The following is a 23,550-nucleotide window of genomic DNA, read 5'->3' on the forward strand; positions in this document are numbered from 1 at the left end:
GAAAATGAAGGGGGGAAGGGGGAGGAGGGGGAGGAGGGAGAGGAGGGGGAGGAGGGGAGGAGGGGAGGAGGGGGAGGAGGGAGGAGGAGGAGGAGGAGGGGAGAAGGGGAGGAGGAGGAGGGGGAGGAGGAGGAGGGGGAGGAGAAGAAGTTTTCACATATTGAGGTATATGGGGAAGCCGTTCTGGTTTAAATCTGATTCTGCCTAAGACTTGTTTTTCCCAGAGCAGGCTTACGGCCCTTGGAACATGCACAGTACATCTGCTGCAAACATTTTCTCAAAGCCAAGAGTGTACTCTAAAAATAGGGGTGAATGTCTCCCTTTCTCTGACACCAATACCAGTATTTCTCTGAAGATAAGCTTTTCTTCACAGAGAGCCAAGGTCAAGTTGACCTGCTGTATATGTGTTAAACAAAACACCTCCTTGTCACTTTGGGGAAAAGAATCGTATTCCTGTCATGCTTGATGTACGTTCTTTGTTCTGAAACAGTCCGTGACCGTGCCATAAACTACGCTTCCCCAGAGTGCTTTCTTCCCTGGGGAAGATAACACTTCTGGGCTAGTCCTCAGCATTAGCTCATTAAATATCCTTCTTATCTATAGATTAGTTACTATTTGCATTGACATCGGTAAAAATATATTAAACATACTTAATTTCATACAGGGGAAATATAACTATGCGTTAAATTTTGAAAAGTGAAATTTCTGGGTCAGAGGGTATGAGAATGTTATGTCTTGATAGCTACTGTCAAAAGGATCTCTGTAGAAGGTGCACCAATATACCCCTTTTCCCAGACTTTCAGGACAGAGCCCATTTCTCCACACTCTTCCAACAGTATATCTTTCTCCCCCAAATTGAAATTGACTTTCCTTGATGAGCATGTCACTGTACACATGTGGACCTGTATTAGTCAGAGGCTCTCCAGAGAAACAGAACAAATAGGATATACAGAGATCTGTATAACAAGATTTTTATTATGGGAATTGACTTACATGGTCATGGAAGCTGAGAAGACCCACAATCTGCTGTCTGCAGGCTGGAGAACCAGGAAGCTGGTGATATAATTCAGTCCAAGTCTGAAGGCCTGACAACCAGGAGCTCCAATGCCCAAGGGCAAGAAAAGGAGGTCGCTCCAGCTCAAGAGAGAATTCAACCTTCCTTCACCTTTTTGCTCTATTCGGGGCCCCAATGGATTGAATGACGCCCACCCACAGTGGTTGAGGGCAGTCTACTGATTCAAATGATAATCTCTTCAGGAAACACACTCACAGACACAACAGAAATACTGTTTTACCAGCTATGTAGCTGGCCATCCCCAAGCCCAATCACGTTGACATCTAAAATTAACCCTCCCAAGGCCTACTTCTGGATTTTATGTTTGATTATATTGATCTGACGGTATATTCATTTGCCAAACTATACAGTGTTAATATTAATGTTTATAGCAACTTTTAATGTCTGATAGGCTAGCCCACCTATTACTCTTGTTTTCAAAAATTTCCTTGCTATTCAAGCTTGTTTATTTTACATATAATCTTTTAACCAGCTTGAAAAATTCCGTAAGTTAAATTGTTATTTTTATTGGGGTGACATTACAATTACCTTAGCATATGGAGAACTGACATATTTACAACATTGAGTTTTTCTGCCCAAGGACACAGCATGCCTTTCCATTTGCTTCTTTTATTTCTATCATTAGCCTTTTAAATTTTTCTTATTTGTTTCCAAGTCTTTTATTTTGGTTTGGGAGATTTTGTTGTTGTTTTATTCGTGTTTTGGTTTTGCTATTTTATTTTATTTATTTATTTATTGTGAGGAAGATCAGCCCTGTGCTAACATCTGCCAATCCTCCTCTTTTCTTGCTGAGGAAGACTGGCCCTGGGCCAACATCCATACCCATCTTGCTCCACTTTATTATATAGGACACCACCACAGCACGGCTTGCCAAGTGGTGCGTCGGTGCGCTCCCGGGATCTGGATCGGCGAACCCTGGGTCGCCGCAGCAGAGCACGCGCACTCAACTGCTTGCGCTACCAGGCGGGCACCCTGGTTTTGCTATTTTAAATGAGGCATTTATTCCATTGTATCTTATTCCACTTTTTTCAGCTTGAGGCTTGGTAGCTATACATTTTTTAAATTAATGTTTTAGTAGTTATCTAGTGGTTACAATATGCATCATTGATTCATCAAAGCTTAATATTACTTGGTATTTTCCCTCTTCCTGAACAACGGAGTTAGATCTCTTTACATTCCACCCTATTTACATGCTACTGTTTTTATTTATTATAATTCCATACACATTTTAAACCAAATTATTATTTTATGCAGTTCATATTTATTTAGATTTATACTTCATTTTTCCTAAATTTTTCCAGTGTATAGAGCTTCCAACTGGGATAATTTTCTTTCTGCCTAAAAAACACCCTTTAGAGCAAGTCTGCTGTTGATATATTCTCTCAGTTTTTGTTTTTCTGAAAATGTCTTTATTTCAGCTTCACTCTTGAGTGATATTTTGCTGAGTTAGAATCCTAGATTGGAAATTATTTTCTTTCAGCAGATTAAAGATAAAGCTTCAGGGGCCGCCCAGTGGCTTAGTGGTTAGGTGCACATGCTCTGCTACTGGTGGCCCGGGTTCGGATCCGAGGCGCCCACCAAGGCACTGCTTACCTGGCTATGCTGACGCGGTGTCCCACATACAGCAACTAGAGGGATGTGCAACTATGACGTACAACTATCTACTGGGGCTTTGGGGAGAAAAGAGGGAAAAAAAGGAGGATTGGCAATAGATGTTAGCTCAGGGCTGATCTTCCTCACAAAAAAAAAAAGATAAAGCTTCATTGTCTCTGGCTTTTAATTTTTCTGTTGCAAAGTCATCTGTAAGTCTAATTGGTGCCTCCTTCAAAGGTAATCTGTTTGTTCACCATCGATCTTAAGGTTTTCTCTTTGATTCTAGTTGTTAGCAGTTTTACTATGCTCTGTCCTTGACCAAATTTTCTTTTATTTATCTGGCTTAGAATTTGTAGGGCTTCTTACCTTTATTTATCTTATATTTAGATTTGGGAGAATCCAGACACCAGGCTTCCTGGAACAACCACAGGTCAGCCCTTCCTGAGCACCTGAAGAGCAAGCTTTCACCTCTTCAAACTCTCATGTTTCCTTGAGCAGCAATGCCAACAGGTCTGCCGTAGCAGGGCCACGTGGAGGCTCCGGCACAAAATCCACCAGCACCTCTGCCATAACCAGGCCGGGCAGAGCAACACCCAGGGCATCTGCGAGTAAGTGGATTGTCTCACACCTACAAACTCCCTCCTCCCTCCGTGTTCCCTCTCGACTCCCAGATCCCCACCCAACACCGTTCTTGCGGGACCTGAGCGGTCCGCCTCAGAGGTGGACTTTACAAGGAAAGGTACAGATTGGCTGCCTGACTAAATTCTGGTCAAGCAAAGAATCTTATTAGAGCACAGGATGGCCACGTGCACCCTAAAGACCTGCCGCGCGCTCGAGGCTCCGGGCTCAGCCAGGGCTGCCCGGTGGTCATGCTGGCTCCCCACCCGGGCCAGTCTTTCGCCAACGCCAGGGTCTCGATCAATGAAAAACACCAGACTGCAGCTGCGAGCTCCAGGCTTCTTGAGAGACGTGCGCAGGACCCAGAACAGCCAATCCCCGCCGGGTGGGGCGGGACCTCATGCAGGGGCGGGGAAAGCCGCGCCCCGCCCGGGTGAGCTCCACCGGTGACCGACAGGCACACTTCCTCCCTACGCTCCGCCCTTCAACCCCTGCAGACCGTCCATTGTCTGGACCGCTTTGGTCGCGGCGCTGATTGGCGGCCTGTGCTTGACAGGGCGTTACAAGCCAAGCCGAGGGCGGGAAGCGCGCAGGGCCTCGGAGAAGGCGCCCGGCCAGGGTGGGCAGCGCGGGAGGAGAGCCGGGGAGGCTGACAGGAACCCCGGGGCGTTTACCATGCCGTGCAAACCCTCATAAACCCTCAGCCCGAGACCTTGCAATTTCAGCTTGGAAGACCCCAGATCCCCTCACTCTGAGAGGCTCCAAATCCCCTCGGCCTTGAGGGACTCCAAATCCGCTAACTTGGAGGGACCTCAAAGCCTCTGGACCTGAGAAACCCCAATTCCCTCAGCCTGAGGGACAACAAGTCTCCTCAGCGTGAGACCCAAGGCACCTCAGCTTCAGGGACCTCACATCCTTTCACCCAGAGAAACCCCAAATCCCTAATGCTTAGACTTTCTGAATACCCTGAGTAACCCCAAACCCCTCAGCCTGAGAAACCCTAAATATAGCCCCATAGAGAGACCGAATTTCCCCAGCCTCAGAGCTAGCTCTTAATCCCTTCAGCTTCAAAGACCCCAACTAACCTCAGTGTGAGAGAACCTAAAGAACCCTTAAGGAGAGACACCAATCTCCTTAGCCTGAAAGACCCCAAATCTCCTCAGCCTCAAAGATCCCAAATCCTCTCAACCTGAGCATTCTAAATGTCTTCAGCCTGAAAGACCCCAGATCTTGTCCTGAAAGACCATAAATACCATCAGCTTGAGGGACTCCCAGATCTCTTCAGCCTGCGACCCCACATCCCCTCGACCTGAGAACCCCCAATTCACTCAGCCTGAGGGACCCCAAATCTCCTCAGCCTGAGGTCTCTGCCCCTTAGATCGAGGCGGCCTTATGCCCGGGTTTTTCCAGAATCCCTGGTGGACATCCCCAAAGACCCTCTATGAGAAATATTCCTCTCCGGATGGTCAGCTTGGGCCCCGTCCCAGCAGTCGGGCCTCCAGGTGGCCTCAGGACTCCCCTCAGACACCCGCCGCCGCTTCCTCCAGGCGCCTTGTACGCCTCTCCTCAGAGGGAGCCGCAGGGGACTGAAGAAACAACATCCAGCTCCATCTGGCTGGTCCCCTCGATACCCGCAGAGCCCCCCGCATCCTCTGATCCTCGTGGGGTCCCTGCATCTTCCCGCTCTGGACACCCTGCCGGAAGAGGGAAGCCCCGGAGTCCGGGCTGTCGCCCCTCTCAGCACCTTCTCCTTCCACAGGAGCCTGGGCCTTGGCGCCGGGAGACGCAGAATCGGAGGGAGGCCCGGATGGCGGTCCCGGCACCATGAGCTCTGCCGGGTCCCCAGAGGAGAGCCCCGAGGGGGACGCGGGGAGATCAGGGCGGAGGCCCCCGGTGAGGGGGGAGGGTGTGTGGACGGGACGGGAGGGAAGACAAGCCGGAGGCTCCCGGTGGGGGAGGGGAGTCTGTGGACCGGACGCGGAGGGGCGTGGTGACTGGACTGGCCCCCGGAGGCCCCCGCTCTGGCCTGCGCGGCGGGCGGCCCCCCCGGGAGTGTGCAGACCTGTGGCCCGGTCCCGTCCGGACTGGGGGAGGACAGGACGCCAGCGGCGGCCGCTGCTGCGCGTCGGGCAGAGCCGGGAGACCGCTCAGCGCTGGCTCGGCTGCTCGGACACGGTCTCGAGGAGAGAAAGATTTCACCCCGGTCCCCGGGGCCGCCCGGAGGCCTCGGGCTGCGTGTGCACAGGGCAGGGGACGCCCAGCTCGAGGTCTGACGGGTGTCAGCAAGTCAATGAGGGGATCTGTCATTCTCTCGAGGCCGAAGATGCTTTCAAAGACATTTCCACGTATTTCTCCAAGGACGAGTGGACGGGGATGGGAGACTGGGAGAAACGCCGGCACAGGAACGTGAAGAGGAACTACGAGGCGCTGATCGCCATAGGTACGGGAGGCGCGGGGCGGGCCTGCAGCCTGTGTCCGTGCGGCCCTCTCGGGGCTCCGTCGGCCCGCAGCGCCTCCGCGCGGAGACGCGTCTGCGGGGGTTTCTTCTGCGGCAGCGCGGGCCGCGCCAGCACTGCGGAGCTCGCGTCTGCCTCGTTCCGGGCTCTCGCGGCCCGTCCAGCCGAGTCTCACCGGCCTTGTGGGCCGTGTCCCTCCTTCCAGCTCCGCCCTGCTGCGACAAAGCACTTGCTTCTTTCCAGGTCTCAGGGCCCCTCGACCAGCTTTCATGTGTCACCGCAGGCAGGCCGTCAAACGCCGGGAGGATGACGCTGAGGATTCTGACGAAGAATGGACGCCAAGGCAGCAAGGTGAGGGCCAGGAGGATTCAGAGGTGTCCTTCTGGAGCACACCTCGGTGTAGGTCTCAGCTGCATCTCAGCAGTCGACAAAGGAAACTGTGTTTCCTCAAAAACATAAATGTTCAGCAAGCAAGCAAGATGAAAAACAGCATATTGTACAGTAAGAGGCTATTCATATGAAGTTTTATTTATTTTTTATTTTTTAAAAAATAATTTTATTTATTTATTTTTCCCCCAAAGCCCCAGTGGATAGTTGTATGTCATAGCTGCACATCCTTCTAGTTGCTGTACGTGGGACGCGGCCTCAGCATGGCCGCAGAACTGGCGCGTCAGTGCGCCCCCAGGATCCGAACCCAGGGCCGCCAGCAGCAGAGCTTGCGCACTTAACTGCTAAGCCACAGGGCCCGCCCATATAAAGTTTTAAAATGTGTAAAATAATTATATATTATTTATAGATACATTAATAAGCAGTAAATATATAACAATCTGAATATGAATAAGAAATAGCAAATTCAGAAGAGTTATTATCACAAGAAAGGGAGGAAGGGCTGGCAGGTGGCTTTGCTGTGTCTTCGTTAGTTTTTCATTTATTTGTTTTTATCTTTATTTTTTAATTTTGACATAGAACTAAAAATATCTGAAACCGTTGTGGCAGAATGTTGAGATAAGGGTGACTTATCTCAAGGATGTACCTGTACATCTCAAGGATGTACAGGTTTTCCAGTATAATTCTCCATACTTTTCTATATGTTTAAAATTTATCAGCTTTTTAAAAAGATTATTTTTGCTAAACATTGTTAATTAATGAAAGGGCAATTGAAGAAACCTCAATTAAACTGTAAATCCACCAAAGAGCTTTCTAACACTAATCTCAGTTATTGGATTAAATGTCTTAGAAGAGGAAATGATTAACATATTATGTAAAGATACATGATTTATCTATGTATATTTAATCACACCACGTGATCTTCTTACCCGGAATGGACCTGATTCTTGGAGTTGATTCTGTGGGAGGGTTTGAGAGAATTAGGTAGTCTCCCTGATCTTTCCCACGTGTCACTGACCAGAGACAGCATCAGCTGAATAAAATGAAGTACAATCATTCTAAGACAGAAGTGAGAAACTCACTTCCTCTTCTGCTGCTCAGACAGGAGAGTTTAGAAGAGTCAATCTGACTAAAATGAGAAAGCAACTTGGATTAGGTCTCTGATTCCCAGTCTATGGATTTTTGATTCCTTAGGCTCCTAAAAGTAGTGGAAGAGATCTGAAAACCCAAATGAGGTTGTCCACAAAGGTTTTGACATGAAAAGAGGATTCATAGGGAACTTGTACCTCGTGATTTACCATACATCTACACATCTTTATCTGGGCTCAGCTAAATCCCCCAACCCAGTCAATTTTTTTTTATTGTGGTTAAAAAAACACACGTAACAACAGCCAAAAAAAAAAAAGACACATAACATAAATTTACAGTCTTAACAATTTTTAAGTGTACAGTACAATATAGTTAACTATATGCACATTTTTGTACAACATATCTCTAGGACTTTTTCATCTTGCAAGACTGAAATTCTATAGCCATTGAACAACAACTCCCATTTCTTCCTCCCCCAGCCCCTGGCAGCAACCATTCTATTTTCTGTTTGTATGAATTTGATTACTTTAGATACCTCACATATAAGTGGAATCATGCAGTGTTTATCTTTTTGTGATTGGTTTATTTCACTTAGCATAATGTCCATCCATGATGTAGCAAATGACAGGATTTTGTTCGTTTTTAAGGCTGAATAATTTTCCATTGTATGTATATACTACATTTTCTTTATCCATTTATCTGTCAATGGACATTTAGGTTGCTTCCACATCTTGGCTATTGTGAATAATGCTGTGATAACCATTGATGTGCAAATATTTATTCAAGATCTTGTTTTCAATGTTTTTGGATACATACCCAGAAGTTGGATTGCTAGATAATATGGCAGTTATATTTTGAATTTTTTGAGGAACCTCCGTACTGTTTTCCACTGTGGCTGTAACATTTTACATTCCCACCAACAGTATGAAAGAGTTCCAATTTCTCTACATCCTTGCCAACACTTGTTATTGTCTGTTTTTTTGATAGTGGCCATCCTAATGCATACAAGATATTAGCTCATTGCGGTTTTAATTTACATTTCCCTGATGATTAGTGATATTAAGCATCTTTCCATATGCTTGTTGGCCATTTGTGTATCTTCTTTGGAGAAATATCTATTCAAGTCCTTTTCCGATAGTATTAGTTAGCTCTGGCTGCCATTACAAAAAATACCATAGGGGCTGGCCCCAAGGTGTAGCGGTTGAGTGTGCATGCTCCTCTGCAGTGGCCTGGGTTCAGATCCCAGGCACGCACCGATGCACTGCTTGTCAGGCTGTGCTGTGGCGGCGTCCCATATAAAGTGGAGGAAGATGGGCACGGATGTTAGCCCAGGGTTGGTCTTCCTCAAAAAAAGAGGAGGCGTGGAATGGCTATTAGCTCAGGGCTGATCTTCCTCGCCGCCCCCCACCCCCCCAAAAAACCCATAGACTGGGTGGCTTAAACCACAGAATTTGTTTGCTCGCGGTTCTGGAAGCTGGAAGTCCGAGATCAGGGTGCTAATGTGGTCAAGTTCTCTTCCTGGCTTTGTAGGCAGATGCCATCTTGCTGTGAGCTCTCATGACCTCTTCTTTGTATGTGCATGCTCTAGAGAGAGAGAAGGAGAGAGATCTCTCTCTTCTTCTTAACAAAACCAATCTCACCATGAAGGCCTCACTCTCATGACCTCATCTAACCCTAATTGCCTCCCAAAGGCCCCATCTCCAAATACCATCATATCAGGGGTTAGGATTTCAACATATAAATTTGGGGGGGCATAATTCAATCCATAGCACCCAACTTTTAATTGAGTTATTTGGTTTTTTATTATTGAGTTGTAGGAGTTCTTTATATATTCTAAATATTAACCGCTTATCAGATATATGTTTTACAAACATTTTCTCCCATTCTGTAGGTTGCCTTTTCCTCTGTTGATTGTGTCCTTTGATGCACAGAAGTTTTTAAGTTTAATGTAGTCCATTTGTCTATCTTTGCTTTTGTAGTTTATGCTTTTGGTGTCATATTCAAGAAATCATTGCCCATTCCAATGTCATAAAGATGTTCTCTTTGTTTTCTTCTGAGAGTTTTATGGTTTGAGGTTTTACATTTAGGTCTTTAATCCATTTTGAGTTGATTTTCGTATATGGTGTAAGATAGGGTCCATCTTCATTCTTTTGCATGTGGATATTCTATTTTTCCAGCACCATTTGTTGAAGAGATCATTCTTTCTCCATTGCGTAGTCTTGGCACCCTTGATGAGGATCATTTGACCATATACCCAAAAGTTCCTTTCTGGGCTCTCTATTCTGTTCTATTGGTTTATATATCTGTCTTTATGCCAATACCATACTATTTGATTACTGTAGTTTTGTAATATGTTTTGAAATCACCAAATGTGAAGCTTCCAGCTTTGTTCTTTCTCAAGAATATTTTGGCTATTTGAGGTCCTGTGAGATTCCATATTAAGTTTTGAATGGCTTTTTCTGTTTCACAAAAAATGCCACTGGTATTTTTATAGGGATTGCATTGAATATTTAGATTGCTTTGAGTAGTATGGACATCTTAAAAAGACTAAATCTCCAAATCCGTGAACACAGGATGTCTTTCCATTTACTGTGTCTTCCTTAATTTCTTTCAAGAATGTTGTGTAGTTTTCAGTGTACAAGTCTTTCACCTCCTTGATAAATTTTACTCCTAATTATTTCATTGTTTTTGATGCTATTATAAATGAGATTGTTTTCTTAATTTCCTTTTTGGATTGTTCTTATTAGTGCATAGAAATGCAACATATTTTTGACTGTTGATGTTGTACCCTGCAACTTTGCTGAATTTGTTTATTAGTTCCAACAGAGTTTTTTTTCTGGAATCCTTAGAATTTTCTACGTATAAGATCATGTCACCTGTGAACAGTCATAATTTTACTTCTTTCTTTCCAAATTGGATGCTTTTCGTTTCCTTTTCTTGTCTAATGCTCTGGCTAGGACTTCCAGTACTATACTGAATAGAAGTGGTGAGAGTGGGCATCCTTGCTGTGTTCTTGGTCTTAGAGGAAAAGCCTTCAGTTTTTCACTGTTGAGTATGATGTTAGAGGTGGACTTTTCATATATGACCTTTATTATACCAGGCAATTTTCTTCTATTCCTAGTTTGTTGAGGACTTTTTGTCCATAAAGCCAAATTTGTTGTTTAAAAATAAATATAATAGATACATAATAAACATAGAATGAAGCATAGATGAGGTTTTGTCTATTTTTTCAACATTTTAAGAAAATTACTTGATGCCCCCAGTAGAAGAATAGGCCTTGATGATACTGCAGAAACCATCTTCCAATCATCATTAGATAATCCTTGTACTTATTACTCTCTGGTTCAGGATTCTGTATCCCTAATGAAAATCTCTAGAATTTGGAAATGTTTACCAACCAAAACACTGATTTCTCACTACCTTTTAGTCAAACCTTCTTGGGTGGCCTTCAGAGTGGAACAGAGTAAACAACAGAAGGTGAGTATTTCCCAAATCCAGTTGATGAGAAAATCATCCTTATGGATCCAAACACAGGTAAGAGTAGGAGAATGTACTGAGTACCCCGGGAACTGCTGCCTTCCTTTCCTGATCTCTTTAGCTCAATGTCCAATATCATCGTCATTTTAATAGTTAATGAGAACAGCAACCATAGGAGCTACCACTTGTTATTTTCACAATATTTCAGACTTTATTTTAAACATTTTATGTGAATAAACTCACTTAAACCTTACAACAACTCTATAAGGTAGGTACTATAACTATCACCATTTATAGATGAGGAAACAGGTTCAGAAATGTTTGGATATGTGCCTGAGATGACAGTATCAGTGGTACCTAATTCAAAGCTCCACCTCTAAACAACTTACAAGCTCATACACTGCCTTTTTCATACATCTTTACATCATTCACCTGACTGATGATTTCAACCTCAGTTCTTTTCTGCTATGCTAAAGTGAGAGATGTGCTAAGACCCTCTGACTAAAGGAAGCTTACAAATATATGGGCAATTTGTACAGGGGGTGGTCCCAGATGAAGAAGGAGATAGGATTTCCACTCTCAGAGCCTCCCACTCTAATAAAAAGAAGCATCTCCCAACCCTGAGGAGCTTCAGATTTGATGACTGAGAAACAACAAATAAGAAAATGACTTAAGGAGTTCACTATTCAATAGAAACTCACCCATCTGGAACTGATTTCAAATGCTCTTCTTGTAGGAGGAAGTAACAGTTCATCTGAGCTCTAATTAGGCAACTCGCATAGTTTTTGGAATCATTTGTTTACCCTGCCTCTGCATTGAGAGCTCTTCTCAGAAGTCCCAGGCCCAGCTCAGGGCCTCTAAGGGCCCCCTGAATGTTTTCTGGATGAGTGTTTCCACATTTACAAATTAAACTAGAAGTAAGAGGGTCAAGGAATGCTGCAGATAATATCTGTGAATTTGACTTCAAATATGGAGACAGTTGAGGGGGTCAATTGATAGCTGGATGGTAATCTCACGTTTATACTGTATTAAATAGCTCACAAAACATTTTGGTGAACATTCCAGTCATGTGTCACTTAAAGACGGGATACGTTCTGAGAAATGTGTCGTCAGGCGATTTTGTCATTGTGCGAATATCATTGAGTGTCCTAGATGGTATAGCCTACCTAGGATATGTGATACTAATCTTATGGGACCACCACCATCATATATGTGGTCCATCATTGACGGAAACATTGTTATGAGGCGTGTGAATATATTATATTTCATGTTCACTGTAACATTAAGAATTAGCATGTATGCCAATTTATAGATCAGGAAACTGAAGAGAATTAGCTAATGGTACAACCTTATTCAAACAGAATTGACAGGAACCACCTAATCTAATTCCAAATATTCTTTCCAAGATATGGCAATTTGAAATTTTTAGCATCATTTTCCTTATTGTCTAGATATGTTTCTGCCAAGCACTTTTTTGTTCTCTTCCCAATCTCACTGCTCTGTCACCTCATTTTCCAGATAAGTTTTGTATCCTCTATACTCTTCTACATTTCCTCTTGCATCAAATGTCTACTGGTTCAGAGAAAGCCTCCTCTTTTTCTCTAGAAACCTCACTCTCTTCTTTCACAGACCTTGTCAGTTCTCCTGCTGTTCTTCCCAAGGATTGTCCCTCCCTCACTCTCACTTTTATGGAGAAATTTGAGAGAAAGGTGAAGGGAAGGAGCATTAAGACATGGGTTCTAATCTTGGATTCACTACCCACTTAGCCCCTTTCTTTTCCCTCTATTATTCAGACTCCCAGGTATTTCCAAGGGTAGTTGAAGTATTAACTAAAGTCATGCATGTGAAAACACATCATAAGCCCTAAAGAACTAAAAAAGTATATGTTGTCTTTTAATATGTGACTCTCACATTGAAGGGAATGCCCAGGGTGCCATTAAGTAACGAATCTAGTTTGAAGGAATTGTCAGAAACAGCAAAATTGCAGAAGACAAGTGACTCTGAACAGGTCCAGAAACCAGTGTCTCCTCCCAGAGAAGCAAGTACTTCTGGACAGCTCTCCAGACGAAAATTGGGTAAGAGAAAATACTTTAGAGACTTGAGTCCCTCTAAGTCCTCTAGAAAGGTTGATAAATACAGCCTAGATATGCGGAGCGGACTTTAGATAGGCCTGGGTTTAAGCTGGACTAAGCTGAGACCTGAAGTTAGCATCGGAGCCTTGGGCAAATCTCATAAATTCTCTGAGCTCCTGAATGCTAATCTGTAAAGTGAAGATAAAGATACATAATTCATATATTGTTTGAAAGCATTAAATTAAATATAAAAGAATGGACACGTGAAGGTTGTCCAATAAATCCATCTCTGATCATAGAGATTATACTTTCTTAGTGTTGTATGCCCAGGCCTTTGCTCAATGCCTAACACATAATATGCCCTCAACAAATATTTTCTGAATGAACAAATACGTGAATGAACCATTCTCTAAGTAGAAAGGTTGGGAAGTTAAACCTGATAACGGGAAGAGCCAGAAACAAATTGAATCAGGCATCTGTAATCAGTGTGGAGTCTTAGTGTCTCTGAACCAATAGTTAAGGGGGGAAAGAGAAGAGTATTTAGGGGGCTGACCTGGTGGTGTAGTGGTTAAGTTCGTGCACTCTGCTTCGGCAACCGTGGGTTTGTGGGTTCAGATCCCAGGTGTGGACCTATGCACCGCTCATCAAACCATGCTGTGGTGGCAGCCCACATACAAAACAGAGGAAGATTGGCTCAAATGTTAGCTCGGGGACAATCTTCCTCACCAAACAAACAAACAAACAAACAAGTATTTAGAAGGACAGGTGATAATTTGATGGGAGGAGATTTCACGTTTTCTGATAAAACAGGGACTAACACTCCAGACCCCATCAACCTCGCTCACCTACTCTTCTCCAACTTAGAACTCAGGAGAAAGGAGGTTGAAGTGAAGATGTACAGCCTACGAGAAAGAAAGGGCCATGCATACCAAGAGGTCAGCGAACCACAGGATGATGACTACCTCTGTAAGTGACCCTCTGGGCCGACTCACAAAGAAGGCTGTTATGTCTTGGTTCAATAATTTCCTCTCATCATTTGGTCCCCAGATCATTCCCTTCCTTTAATGGTTTGGAATACAAGATCGAGGCTAAATGATGTGAGTGCTGGGCTCTTTCTGAAGTTCTTTATGTCCAGGAACACGCACAATACTTGCCCTAATCCCTGTTGCTCTTACCTCCAGATTGTGAGAAATGTCAGAATTTCTTCATTGACAGCTGTGCTGCCCATGGGCCCCCTACATTTGTAAAGGACAGTGCAGTGGACAAGGGACATCCCAACCGTTCAGCCCTCACTCTGCCTCCTGGGCTAAGAATCAGACCATCGGGTATCCCTGAGGCTGGGCTTGGAGTATGGAATGAGGCATCTGATCTGCCATTGGGTCTGCACTTTGGACCCTACGAGGGCCAGATCACAGAAGATGAAGAGGCAGCCAACAGCGGATACTCCTGGCTGGTGAGAAGCACCTACCTCTTTCCCTGTCCTCTGGCTTCCCGCATCCCTTCTGTAGATTGGTGGGACCTCACCTTCTGCATGCTGGGCCATGGATGGAGATAGCATGGTTAGCTCTGTATACTAAGTGGACTTTGCATGAACATGGAACTCCTATTTAAAGATCAGAGGGTAAGTGGAAGCACAGTGATACAGACACAAAGAAGTGGCTCCTCCCTCACAGGGCCCCTGCCCTGAGTGGACAAATCAACTCAGATGTGTAGATGATGACCAAGGAGCATATCACGTGGTCACATTTGGCGGTTGAATCCATGAAGGCTGAAATAGTATTAAAGACAGTAAAGTAAAATAATTCTTCTATTACCTCCCCACCAAAAAAGGGCTTTAACTTCTTTTTCTGAACTCCAGATAACCAAAGGAAGAAACTGCTATGAGTATGTGGATGGAAAGGATAAATCTTGGGCCAACTGGATGAGGTGAGGCCAGTAGGTTTGCGGGTTCCATAGGGGACATTCTCTCTACAGCCTTAAAAAGGAAGATATTCCTTCCTTCTCATCACGCCTCCCTCTATGGCTTTTACATCCTCTGTTCCTCTTTTTTCTTCATACAGTGCTCTTTCATTTCAAGAAATATTTAGGAAAAAAACCGAGATAAAAATATAGGATTCGTCCTCAAAATATAAATCATTATGCTAGACAAAATTTGGAGACTAGAAAAATCCTTCAGGAGCCTGAATTCACACTTTAATTTATCTAATTAACATTCATGAAGCACTGACTATGCTCCAGTTTAGATGACAGAGTTCATCACTTAAACAGATCACAGAAGCCATGTCCTTACGGAGGACTTACTGCAGACAGACATTAAACAATTGATTTTAGGAGTATTTAACTATAATTTTCCTATTTTCTGAGAAGTACACAGTGCCAGGATAACCTAAAATAAGGAAACTTTAATCTATGAGGGCAACAAGCCTTCCTTCCTGGGTTCTAATTAGACCTGGGTTCTGAAGCCTGCATAGGAATGAGCTGCAGTATGGTCCTGGGCCTCTGCTTCATTACCCAGCCCCTTTCCGTGAGGGGCTCTCATTTTACCAGGTGATACAGAATGTGAATAAACTATTATTGTTCTGTGTTATTGTGCTAAGACAAAGAGACCTCCTACTTTCTACGGGAACTTGGGGGAGGCAAGTAATGGTACCTTAGATAAAGTGTGGGGAGATTAGAGAAGGCCCTCAAAATAAGATAGACTTGGGCTGAGTATTGAATGATGTGCGCTAGTCTAGAAGCAGAGGCCATGATCCAACACTGGGTTCTGTGGTATAAAACAGAACCGAATTTAGAGTTTAGAGAAGCTACGGGTCACTGGGTTTTAGGGCCAACCAAGGAGGAGGTAAGTCTGGAATTGGGCTTTGGAAAATGGTTAATTAGGCAAGGGGGGAGAAGCATTCTAGGCAGGATGAGCATGCAAGCAGGACTAGGGGATAGGAATTCACATGACATTGTGCAAGAGACTTAGGTATGAACAGAAGTTTCCACGAGGAGTGGTGGGGGGAGTGGGCAGCGTCAGAGCAGGGAGGCCATAAACATCAGGTGAGGAGCTGGACATGGATCGACAGGTAGTGGGAACTTATCACCTGTGGTTTTCTTTCCCTTTGCCCACCTCAATCCCAGGTACGTGAACTGTGCCCGGGATGATGAGGAACAGAACCTGGTGGCCTTTCAATATCACAGGCAGATCTTCTACCGAACCTGCCGGGTTGTCAGGCCAGGCTGTGAACTGCTGGTCTGGTACGGGGACGAGTACGGCCAGGAGCTGGGCATCAAGTGGGGCAGCAAGTGGAAGAGAGAGCTCACGGCAGGCAGAGGTGGGCACCACTGCTCTTCTTCAAAACAGAACGAAAAGAAAGGATTCTCCTTGGGAATTATCATGGTCCAACTCTTAAGTCGAGTAACATCCAGTCTAAAGTCAGTAAACTTTCAATTCAGATGCTTCAGGAATTAATGATTCATTTAATATGCCTTTGACTTGTCGATGCAAATTACCAATAACCGTTCTATAGATACAAGAGATAAGGTGAGTTTTACTTGAGCCAAGCTGAGGATTATAACCCTTAGGGAGGCAGTCTCCACAAAGCAAGAAACTTTCCAGAGAAGCATAGTTTTCAGTATAGTTTTATACCTTTTCAGAACAAAGAACATACATCAAACATGCCCAGGATACATAGTCATCAAAGTTTCAAAGAGGTATTCAGTTGTAAGTTAGCAGGTCAACATGACCCTGATGTCAGGGAAAGGAAACTTATCTTGAAGAGTCTTAGGAAGGAAAATATGCATTCTTATCTTCAAAGAGTCCATTCTTTTACTTTGAGATAATTTTTAATGCATTCTTTAATGGTTAAAGCAAATGTACAATATATTTTGATAGGCCATAAGTCAGGCTTCTTTAGTTCAAGCCAAATTAATTTTAAACAAGAATAGCTACCCCTATACCTCAATATGTGAAAATTTCTTGTCAAACTCTCAAGAAAATTTTTGTATTTTTTATTTTTGTTCACACACATATAGTGATGAAAGGCTTAGAGGCAAAAAAACAAGTTTTCAAGCACCAGCCAGCTCTCTCACCAAGGCAGTTTCCTCTGGCTCTTTTAGCTGCTGCTTCTAATTTCCTCCATGTTCCTAACTAATATGTGTATGATGTTGATATGTGTTCATTCATTATTTCAGTTAGTTTCACGTGAGCTCATACTTTGTGCCAGACAGGGTTCCAGAAACTGGAAATACAGATTGAACAAGATGATCAGAATTACTGCTCTTGAGCAGCTGACCGTACATATGCATGCATGTGCATAATATCAGACAGTGATTAGTGCTTTGAAGAAAACTAATCCAGGAAAAGTGCTTAGGGATCAATACCAGGGGAGGGTGGGGTATGGCAGAGGATGGTCAGGGCAGGACTCTCTCAGGAGATAACGTTTCAGACGTGCAACTATTTATGGGCAAAGGATTCCAGGCAGAGGGAGCAGCTAGTGCAACAGCCCCAGGGCAGGAAAGAGGTGGGGTGTTTGAGGACTGGCTGAGAGACCACTCAGGTGGTAATAGAAGGAAGCACAGAGGGTAAGAAAGGAGGTTGGATCAATAAGTAGAAGCCTTAAGGCCCATGATCCATGCTGAGACACTGGGGATTTTCCTAGGTGAGATGGAACAGTTGTGCAGTTTTCAGCTGGAGGTGGCATGTTCTCTGTTCTAAGATGACGCTTTGGTTAATTTTTGGAAGGTGGACTGCAGTGGGAATCCCCTCAGAGATTACTTCATCTCCAAGTGAGAGAGGATGGTGGATTGGCTGCAGATGCATGGGAGGTAGGGGTGCAAGAAGTCTGGTTGGGGATATGTTTTGAAACAGGACTTTCTATTCAAGACTAAGACTGAATGAAATAAATCAAGTATGAATACTTCGTGTGAGGCTTGAGGAGGGATGTACTTTCATTTTATGATTTGTGGGAAAGTGAGAGAGAAGCAATTCATGACCTAGTCATGGCAGCAGGTCCAGCAGGTCCACACCAGAGTCCTTCAGTCAGTGGGACCTGGACCACTCTGTCTTGTCCAATCTGAATCCCACTTCCTGATGGAGATCCAGACACAGAGGGGTCCTTAATCAAATATGTCTTTTTGAATGGAGAGACTCAAAGTCAGCTTTACTGACACACGCTCTCTCTAACCACTACTCTATCCTGCTTTCCACATTTGTAGGTCTCCAGGCAGAGTGGCTCCTAACTTAATAGATCCCTTTCCCTTCATAGGAAGTCACTAAGGACGATTCCACCTAAGTTGTTGAGTGTTGTTATCTCTCAATAGAATAAAATAGCTGCAGACACTGTGTCACACAGTGAATGTCTACAAAGGTGCTTGTATACGGGGAAGGTCACTGCAGTCCCATCTATAGAGTGAAGCTGCCTCTGATGCTCCTTGAAGGTCCCTAGTCTGGGCACTATGTAGAAAAGGCCCTTGAGGTGGCCTTTCTGGATTTCTGAAGAAGGTGTAGTGAATTAAATGGAATGGAAAAATAGACTGTAAAGGGACACTTGGTGGGAAGCAGAGCTTGCAGTGTCAACACAGCAAGAATGATCAGTGGGGCGGGCCTTACCAGGAGACAAGGCATATGGCCCAGGCAGCCTTGTCAACATCTACCCTGACCAAAAACTTCCTCTTCAGCAGAACAAAAGCCAGAAATCCATCCATGTCCTTCCTGCTCTCTGGCCTTCTCAAGTCAGAAATTCCTCAGCCAACATGTGGAACGCAATCACCCATCTCAGATCCTCCCAGGAACATCTGCAAGAAAACAGCTCCAACCAAAAGATCCCTGCACAGGAGACCAGAATCAGCAGCAGCAACATTCTGATCCACCTAGCTGGAAGAACAAAGCTCAAGGTCAAGAGGTCAAAGAAAAGTCCAAACCTTTGCTTAAACAGATAAGGCAGAGGAGGATTTCAAGGGCCTTTTCCTACCCACCCAAAGGACAAATGGGGAACTCTAGGATATGTGAGAGAATAATGGAGGAAGAGGCAGGTATAGGCTGGAAAGTGGATCCAGAGGACACAGGCAAATTATTCCTGGGGAAAGGAATGTCAAGAATTGTAAGAGTCAAGTATGGAGGGGATGGGCAAGGCTTCAAATATAGGTCAAGTCTCATCACACACCAGAGGACACACACGGGGGAGAAGCCCTATGTTTGCAGAGAGTGTGGGCGAGGCTTTACACGGAAGTCAAATCTCCTCACGCACCAGAGGACACACACGGGGGAGAAGCCCTATGTTTGCAGAGAGTGTGGGCGAGGCTTTACACGGAAGTCAGATCTCCTCAGGCACCAGAGGACACACACGGGGGAGAAGCCCTATGTTTGCAGGGAGTGTGGGCAAGGCTTTACACAGAAGTCAGATCTCCTCAGGCACCAAAGGACACACACGGGGGAGAAGCCCTATGTTTGCAGAGAGTGTGGGCGAGGCTTTACACAGAAGTCACATCTCCTCACACACCAGAGGACACACACGGGGGAGAAGCCCTATGTTTGCAGAGAGTGTGGGCGAGGCTTTACACAGAAGTCAAGTCTCCTCAGGCACCAGAGGACACACACAGGGGAGAAGCCCTGTGTTTGCAGGGAGTGTGGGCGAGGCTTTACAGAGAAGTCAAGTCTCCTCAGGCACCAGAGGACACACACAGGGGAGAAGCCCTGTGTTTGCAGGGAGTGTGGGCGAGGCTTTACAGAGAAGTCAAGTCTCCTCAGGCACCAGAGGACACACACAGGGGAGAAGCCCTATGTTTGCAGCGTGTGTGGGCGAGGCTTTTCAGAGAAGTCAAATCTCCTCACACATCAGAGGACACACACAGGGGAGAAGCCCTGTGTTTGCAGAGGGTGAGTGAGTCATTACCAATACATCACATCTCAACAGCCATAAGAGGACAAGTGTAGCCAGCACACACACTCCACACCCCAGCTCTGAGGGGGCTTCAGAGGAAGTCTACTGACCCCTTACATTCCCAAGAGTGTAACGAGTGCAGAAATACTGGTTAAACAAATCCTCCACTTTCATGACAAGAGATGAGGGAGACAAACAGGGAGGGTTCCTTAAGTGCTCTGGGGATGTTGATACCAATCCCCTCCATGGTTTTTTTGGCCTCCTGTTCTAATAAATGTTGTCTCCATACAAATCTGAAGTCCAGACCACATACCTCATTCTCCTCTTAGCACGGAAAGCAGAGGGTTCAGGAGGGCCACAGAGAACTCATTCTCTTGGCCCAGCTCTCCATAGGCACTCAACCCTTGGAAGTCTGGCATCAATCTGGAGTCACTCTGGTTAGGTTACGAGAGAATCGATTCCTCGGCCCAGGGAGAGAAATCTAGGATTTGAGACAGATTCATCAGGGAAGGTTATTCCCTGATCTCCTGGGAAGTGTGGCCTTTTTTCCTAATAGGCCCCCCACCCTCTTCCCTTGGCTTCTCCAGAGTCCTCTCCTGGTTCCTCCAACCTCTGTAGCCTCAGAGGTGAAAGCCAGGGAGGGATGCGTGCACATGTGTGTGTATGCACGCATGTGTGTGTGCACGTGCATGTACCTGGCTCAGTCTGGGGCATCTGGTCTCCCTCACTCTCTCCTTGCTGTCCCCTCAAGATCAGCATCTGGTGCACAGTATATGGACTCCAGATCAGACCATAGTGGGTTTGATTCTCAGCTCTACCTTCACCAGCTGTGTGACCTAGGGCAAGATACTCAACCTCTCTGTGCCTATTTTCTAATCTATAAAATGGGAATGGTAACTCCAGAGTTTGGGTTCAGTGTTCAAAGTTGAGTAAGCACAGGCAGAATTTGGCAGAGAGGGTGGCTGAGAATGCAGTGCTCTCCCTCCTTGTTATTCTCTCCCTGCACAGCTTTCAATGCCCACGTCTTCCAGGTCTTTAGTGCTGGAGAAGGGAAGACAAAGTTGGGTAGGGGCCTGGGAGCCAAATTCAGAGATTAGGCAGACACCACTGCTTTCTTTGCATAGACTCAGCTACCCTGAGAAGGAGGTGTGAGGTCAGGGATGCAAGTGTGTGGGGGCACCTCCCTCAGGGCCACTGCCCTTCCCACTGAGCCTGGGAGGCCTTAAAACGTCCCTTACCACGGGCAGGCAGTACTGACCATAACCTGTGAAACAAGCCCCTTGCTCAGCCCTTGCTGAGGACACTCTGGAGACCACCTGCAGGATCGGATGTATGGTAAGTGGATCTCCGAGCCCCCTCACCGCCCCATCTGCATACAGTGCTTGCATAGTGCACAACACAGAAGCTTCTATAACACACTTAGCTTGTACCCAGGCCAGCATGGTTTAATGCACCGCTATTGCCATCTTGAAATTCTTAATTATTTTATCTTTAAACTTACGTTTCGTAAGTAGGGTCTGATGAGACCATGGAGCATGCTGTAAACAGAGCAGATATGCACAATGTCAGCCATTCCTGGCCACCCATTCACATACAGTGTCCACAATGCCCCAAGAGCACAGAATTCCCATGGACTCAGTGGGGTGGGGGTTCAGCAAGACTCGAAGTGAGGGCAAGGTAAGCATTTACATCTACCACTGGGAAAGCGAGAGTGCTGACAGCTCAAAGAGGTCATGCTCTTCTTAGAGCCAGAACTGACTTTGAATACAGAGAGGAGCAATGGTGTTCTAAGAGATACAGTCGGTGAGGACCCCTATCATATCCTCTCCTATGTGAGTTACCTCCCTGCTTCTGAGGGAGACCTAACCCTATCTCAGTCCTGTTCCTGCTAGGATGCGTTCAGGACAGCCCCCCTTATGGGAGATAACAAGAGGAGTGTGGGCCACCCAGGGGGGACACCCAAACCCCACGACCTGGAACAATGACCTTCTGTCCATCTCCCTCTGCCAGGCTTGTGAAGAGTCTCTGCATGAACTATGTGGATTTCAGTAATAAGTATCCACTATTATTTTCTCTTTTCTTTCACGCTTTTTTAAAGGAAGGTGTGTGGGGGCCGGCCTGGAGGTGCAGTGGTTAAGTTCGCCTGCTCCGCTTCGGCTGCCTGGGGTTCACAGTTTTGGATCCCAGTTGGGGAACTACGCACTGCTCATCAAGCCATGCTGTGGTGGCGTCCCATATAAAGTAGAGGAAGAGGGGCACAGATGTTAGCCCAGGGCCAATCTTCCTCAGCAAAAAAGAAGAGGATTGGCAACAAATGTTAGCTCAGGGCTAATTTTCCTCACAAAATAAAATAAAATAAATAATAAAAGGATTTTGTAAATAAATAAATAAAGGAAGGTGTGTGTCCGTGGTCTTGTTTCCCTACGGGAAGAGGAGAGGGGACAGTTCTCTTTCAATATTCTGTGGCTTCCAGCATGGGCCATGGGAGAGGGGGCAGAGTTATTGAGTAATGCTGGCAGAGAAGCTTGAACTGAAATACAGTGGGAAGGGGAACCCACAACTGCCAGGTGATTGTCATCTCCATCTCCCACAGGCACTGACCCCGAGACTTGCCTGGAGCAATTCAAGATGAGGAGTAGAGAGAGGTCAGTTCCCTCTTGCTCCCCTTCAGCAACAAACTTCAATCCTAGTGTGGCCGCCAACCTCCAAGATGGCCCCCAAGTCCACCTCTTGTTATCCACACTCTTGTACAGTTCCCTCCTTCATAGAATAGGGCTGACCTGTCGTGAGGGTGATGGTGAAGACTCCTAAAACTAGGTCCTAAGAAGGCATTTTGGCTTCAGCCTTGTTCTCACTGTCTCACACAGTCTCAGATCACCTATGCAAGGGAGCTGGCTGTTCATACACCCCTCCTGCCCACCTGTCAGCTGCTGGCAGCCACAATCCTCATTTTGAAGAGGAGGCTCAGAGGAGTGAATACTGCCTGACCTCCACTGGATTCCAGTCTCTCTTCCTGATGGGCAGCTGAGAAGCATCTTCAGCTGTGGCCACTGTCCTGTGCCTGTGACACCTAGTGGGCCTTCAAGGCCACTCCAGCTGCACCAGACTCTACAGAGCAGGTCACTAGTCCTTGGGAAAACAGGACATCAGCAGCTGAGGTGACAGGATGGCACGTGTTGTGTGACAGGCCAGCTGCCTCCATTGCACGCTCCACTCTGTGACTGCAGCGGCCCCCATAGCTATGTCTGGCCCCACCTGGTAAGGACACTGGTAAGGACGTTGCTAGCTTGCTTGAGGACCATAGCTGGCCAGGTGAGGGAGTCACCCCAGGACGGTCAGCCAAGAACCCAGAACAGCAGAGCACCCTCCACAGCTGGGGTCCGGTAAGCCTGGCTGGGGGCCAAGCAGCACGAGTCTGAAACTTGGTAAATTTGTCTTTGACTCCCAGACTCTGCCCTGTCTGGCTCCAGGTACAGCCCTGGTCCTATTAGCCCAGCCAGTATCTGACCCAGCCTCCGAGAGCCACCTTTGGAGAGGATATCACTCACAGACGCTATCTTTCAAGATCAGACTGCTTAAAACTTATGGAAGAAAGGTTTTTAAAAAATAATTCTTTTTTAAAAAGTAAGAGACTGTTCATCTTATCACCCGGAAGAAACTCCTGTAATGTTTTGAAACATGCACTTTAAGATCTTATTTTGCAAGCTCTCATACTTAATGGCAACTACTTTATTGTTTTTTTCTGATAATATGCAGTTGTTAAAAAAAGGTTTAGAAAATAAAAACCACCCCTAATTCCATAATCCAGAGGGATTAATACGGCAAGTTAGAGCTTTCTATTAATCGTACACAGAAAAATGCTTGCTTTCTATTAATCGTACACAGAAAATGGACATGCTTGCATGTTTTTCTTTTACAAA

The 23,550-nt window shown here is 45.5% G+C and overlaps 2 protein-coding genes across 2 annotated transcripts; both read left to right on the forward strand.

Moving 5' to 3' along the window:
- The first annotated feature begins 5,110 nt into the window (after positions 1 to 5,110).
- On the forward strand, positions 5,111 to 17,541 carry LOC101392897 (histone-lysine N-methyltransferase PRDM9). Its single transcript, XM_087421461.1, has 10 exons — positions 5,111 to 5,179; positions 5,603 to 5,726; positions 5,986 to 6,093; positions 10,646 to 10,695; positions 12,614 to 12,770; positions 13,632 to 13,733; positions 13,949 to 14,220; positions 14,626 to 14,693; positions 15,891 to 16,167; positions 17,494 to 17,541. Exons 1-10 carry the CDS (start codon positions 5,111 to 5,113, stop codon positions 17,539 to 17,541), a joined length of 1,275 nt encoding a protein of 424 aa, XP_087277587.1.
- Positions 17,542 to 18,412: 871 nt separating this feature from the next.
- Positions 18,413 to 19,825, forward strand: LOC147917381 (uncharacterized). Its single transcript, XM_087429086.1, has one exon. The coding sequence runs from the start codon at positions 18,737 to 18,739 to the stop codon at positions 19,628 to 19,630; it is 894 nt and encodes a 297-aa protein (XP_087285212.1). The 5' UTR covers positions 18,413 to 18,736; the 3' UTR covers positions 19,631 to 19,825.
- The last annotated feature ends 3,725 nt before the right edge of the window (positions 19,826 to 23,550 follow it).

The sequence above is a fragment of the Ceratotherium simum genome, chromosome 3 (assembly GCF_057802395.1).
Source record: "Ceratotherium simum simum isolate JZ-2026a chromosome 3, ASM5780239v1, whole genome shotgun sequence".
Taxonomy (NCBI): Eukaryota; Metazoa; Chordata; class Mammalia; order Perissodactyla; family Rhinocerotidae; genus Ceratotherium; species Ceratotherium simum.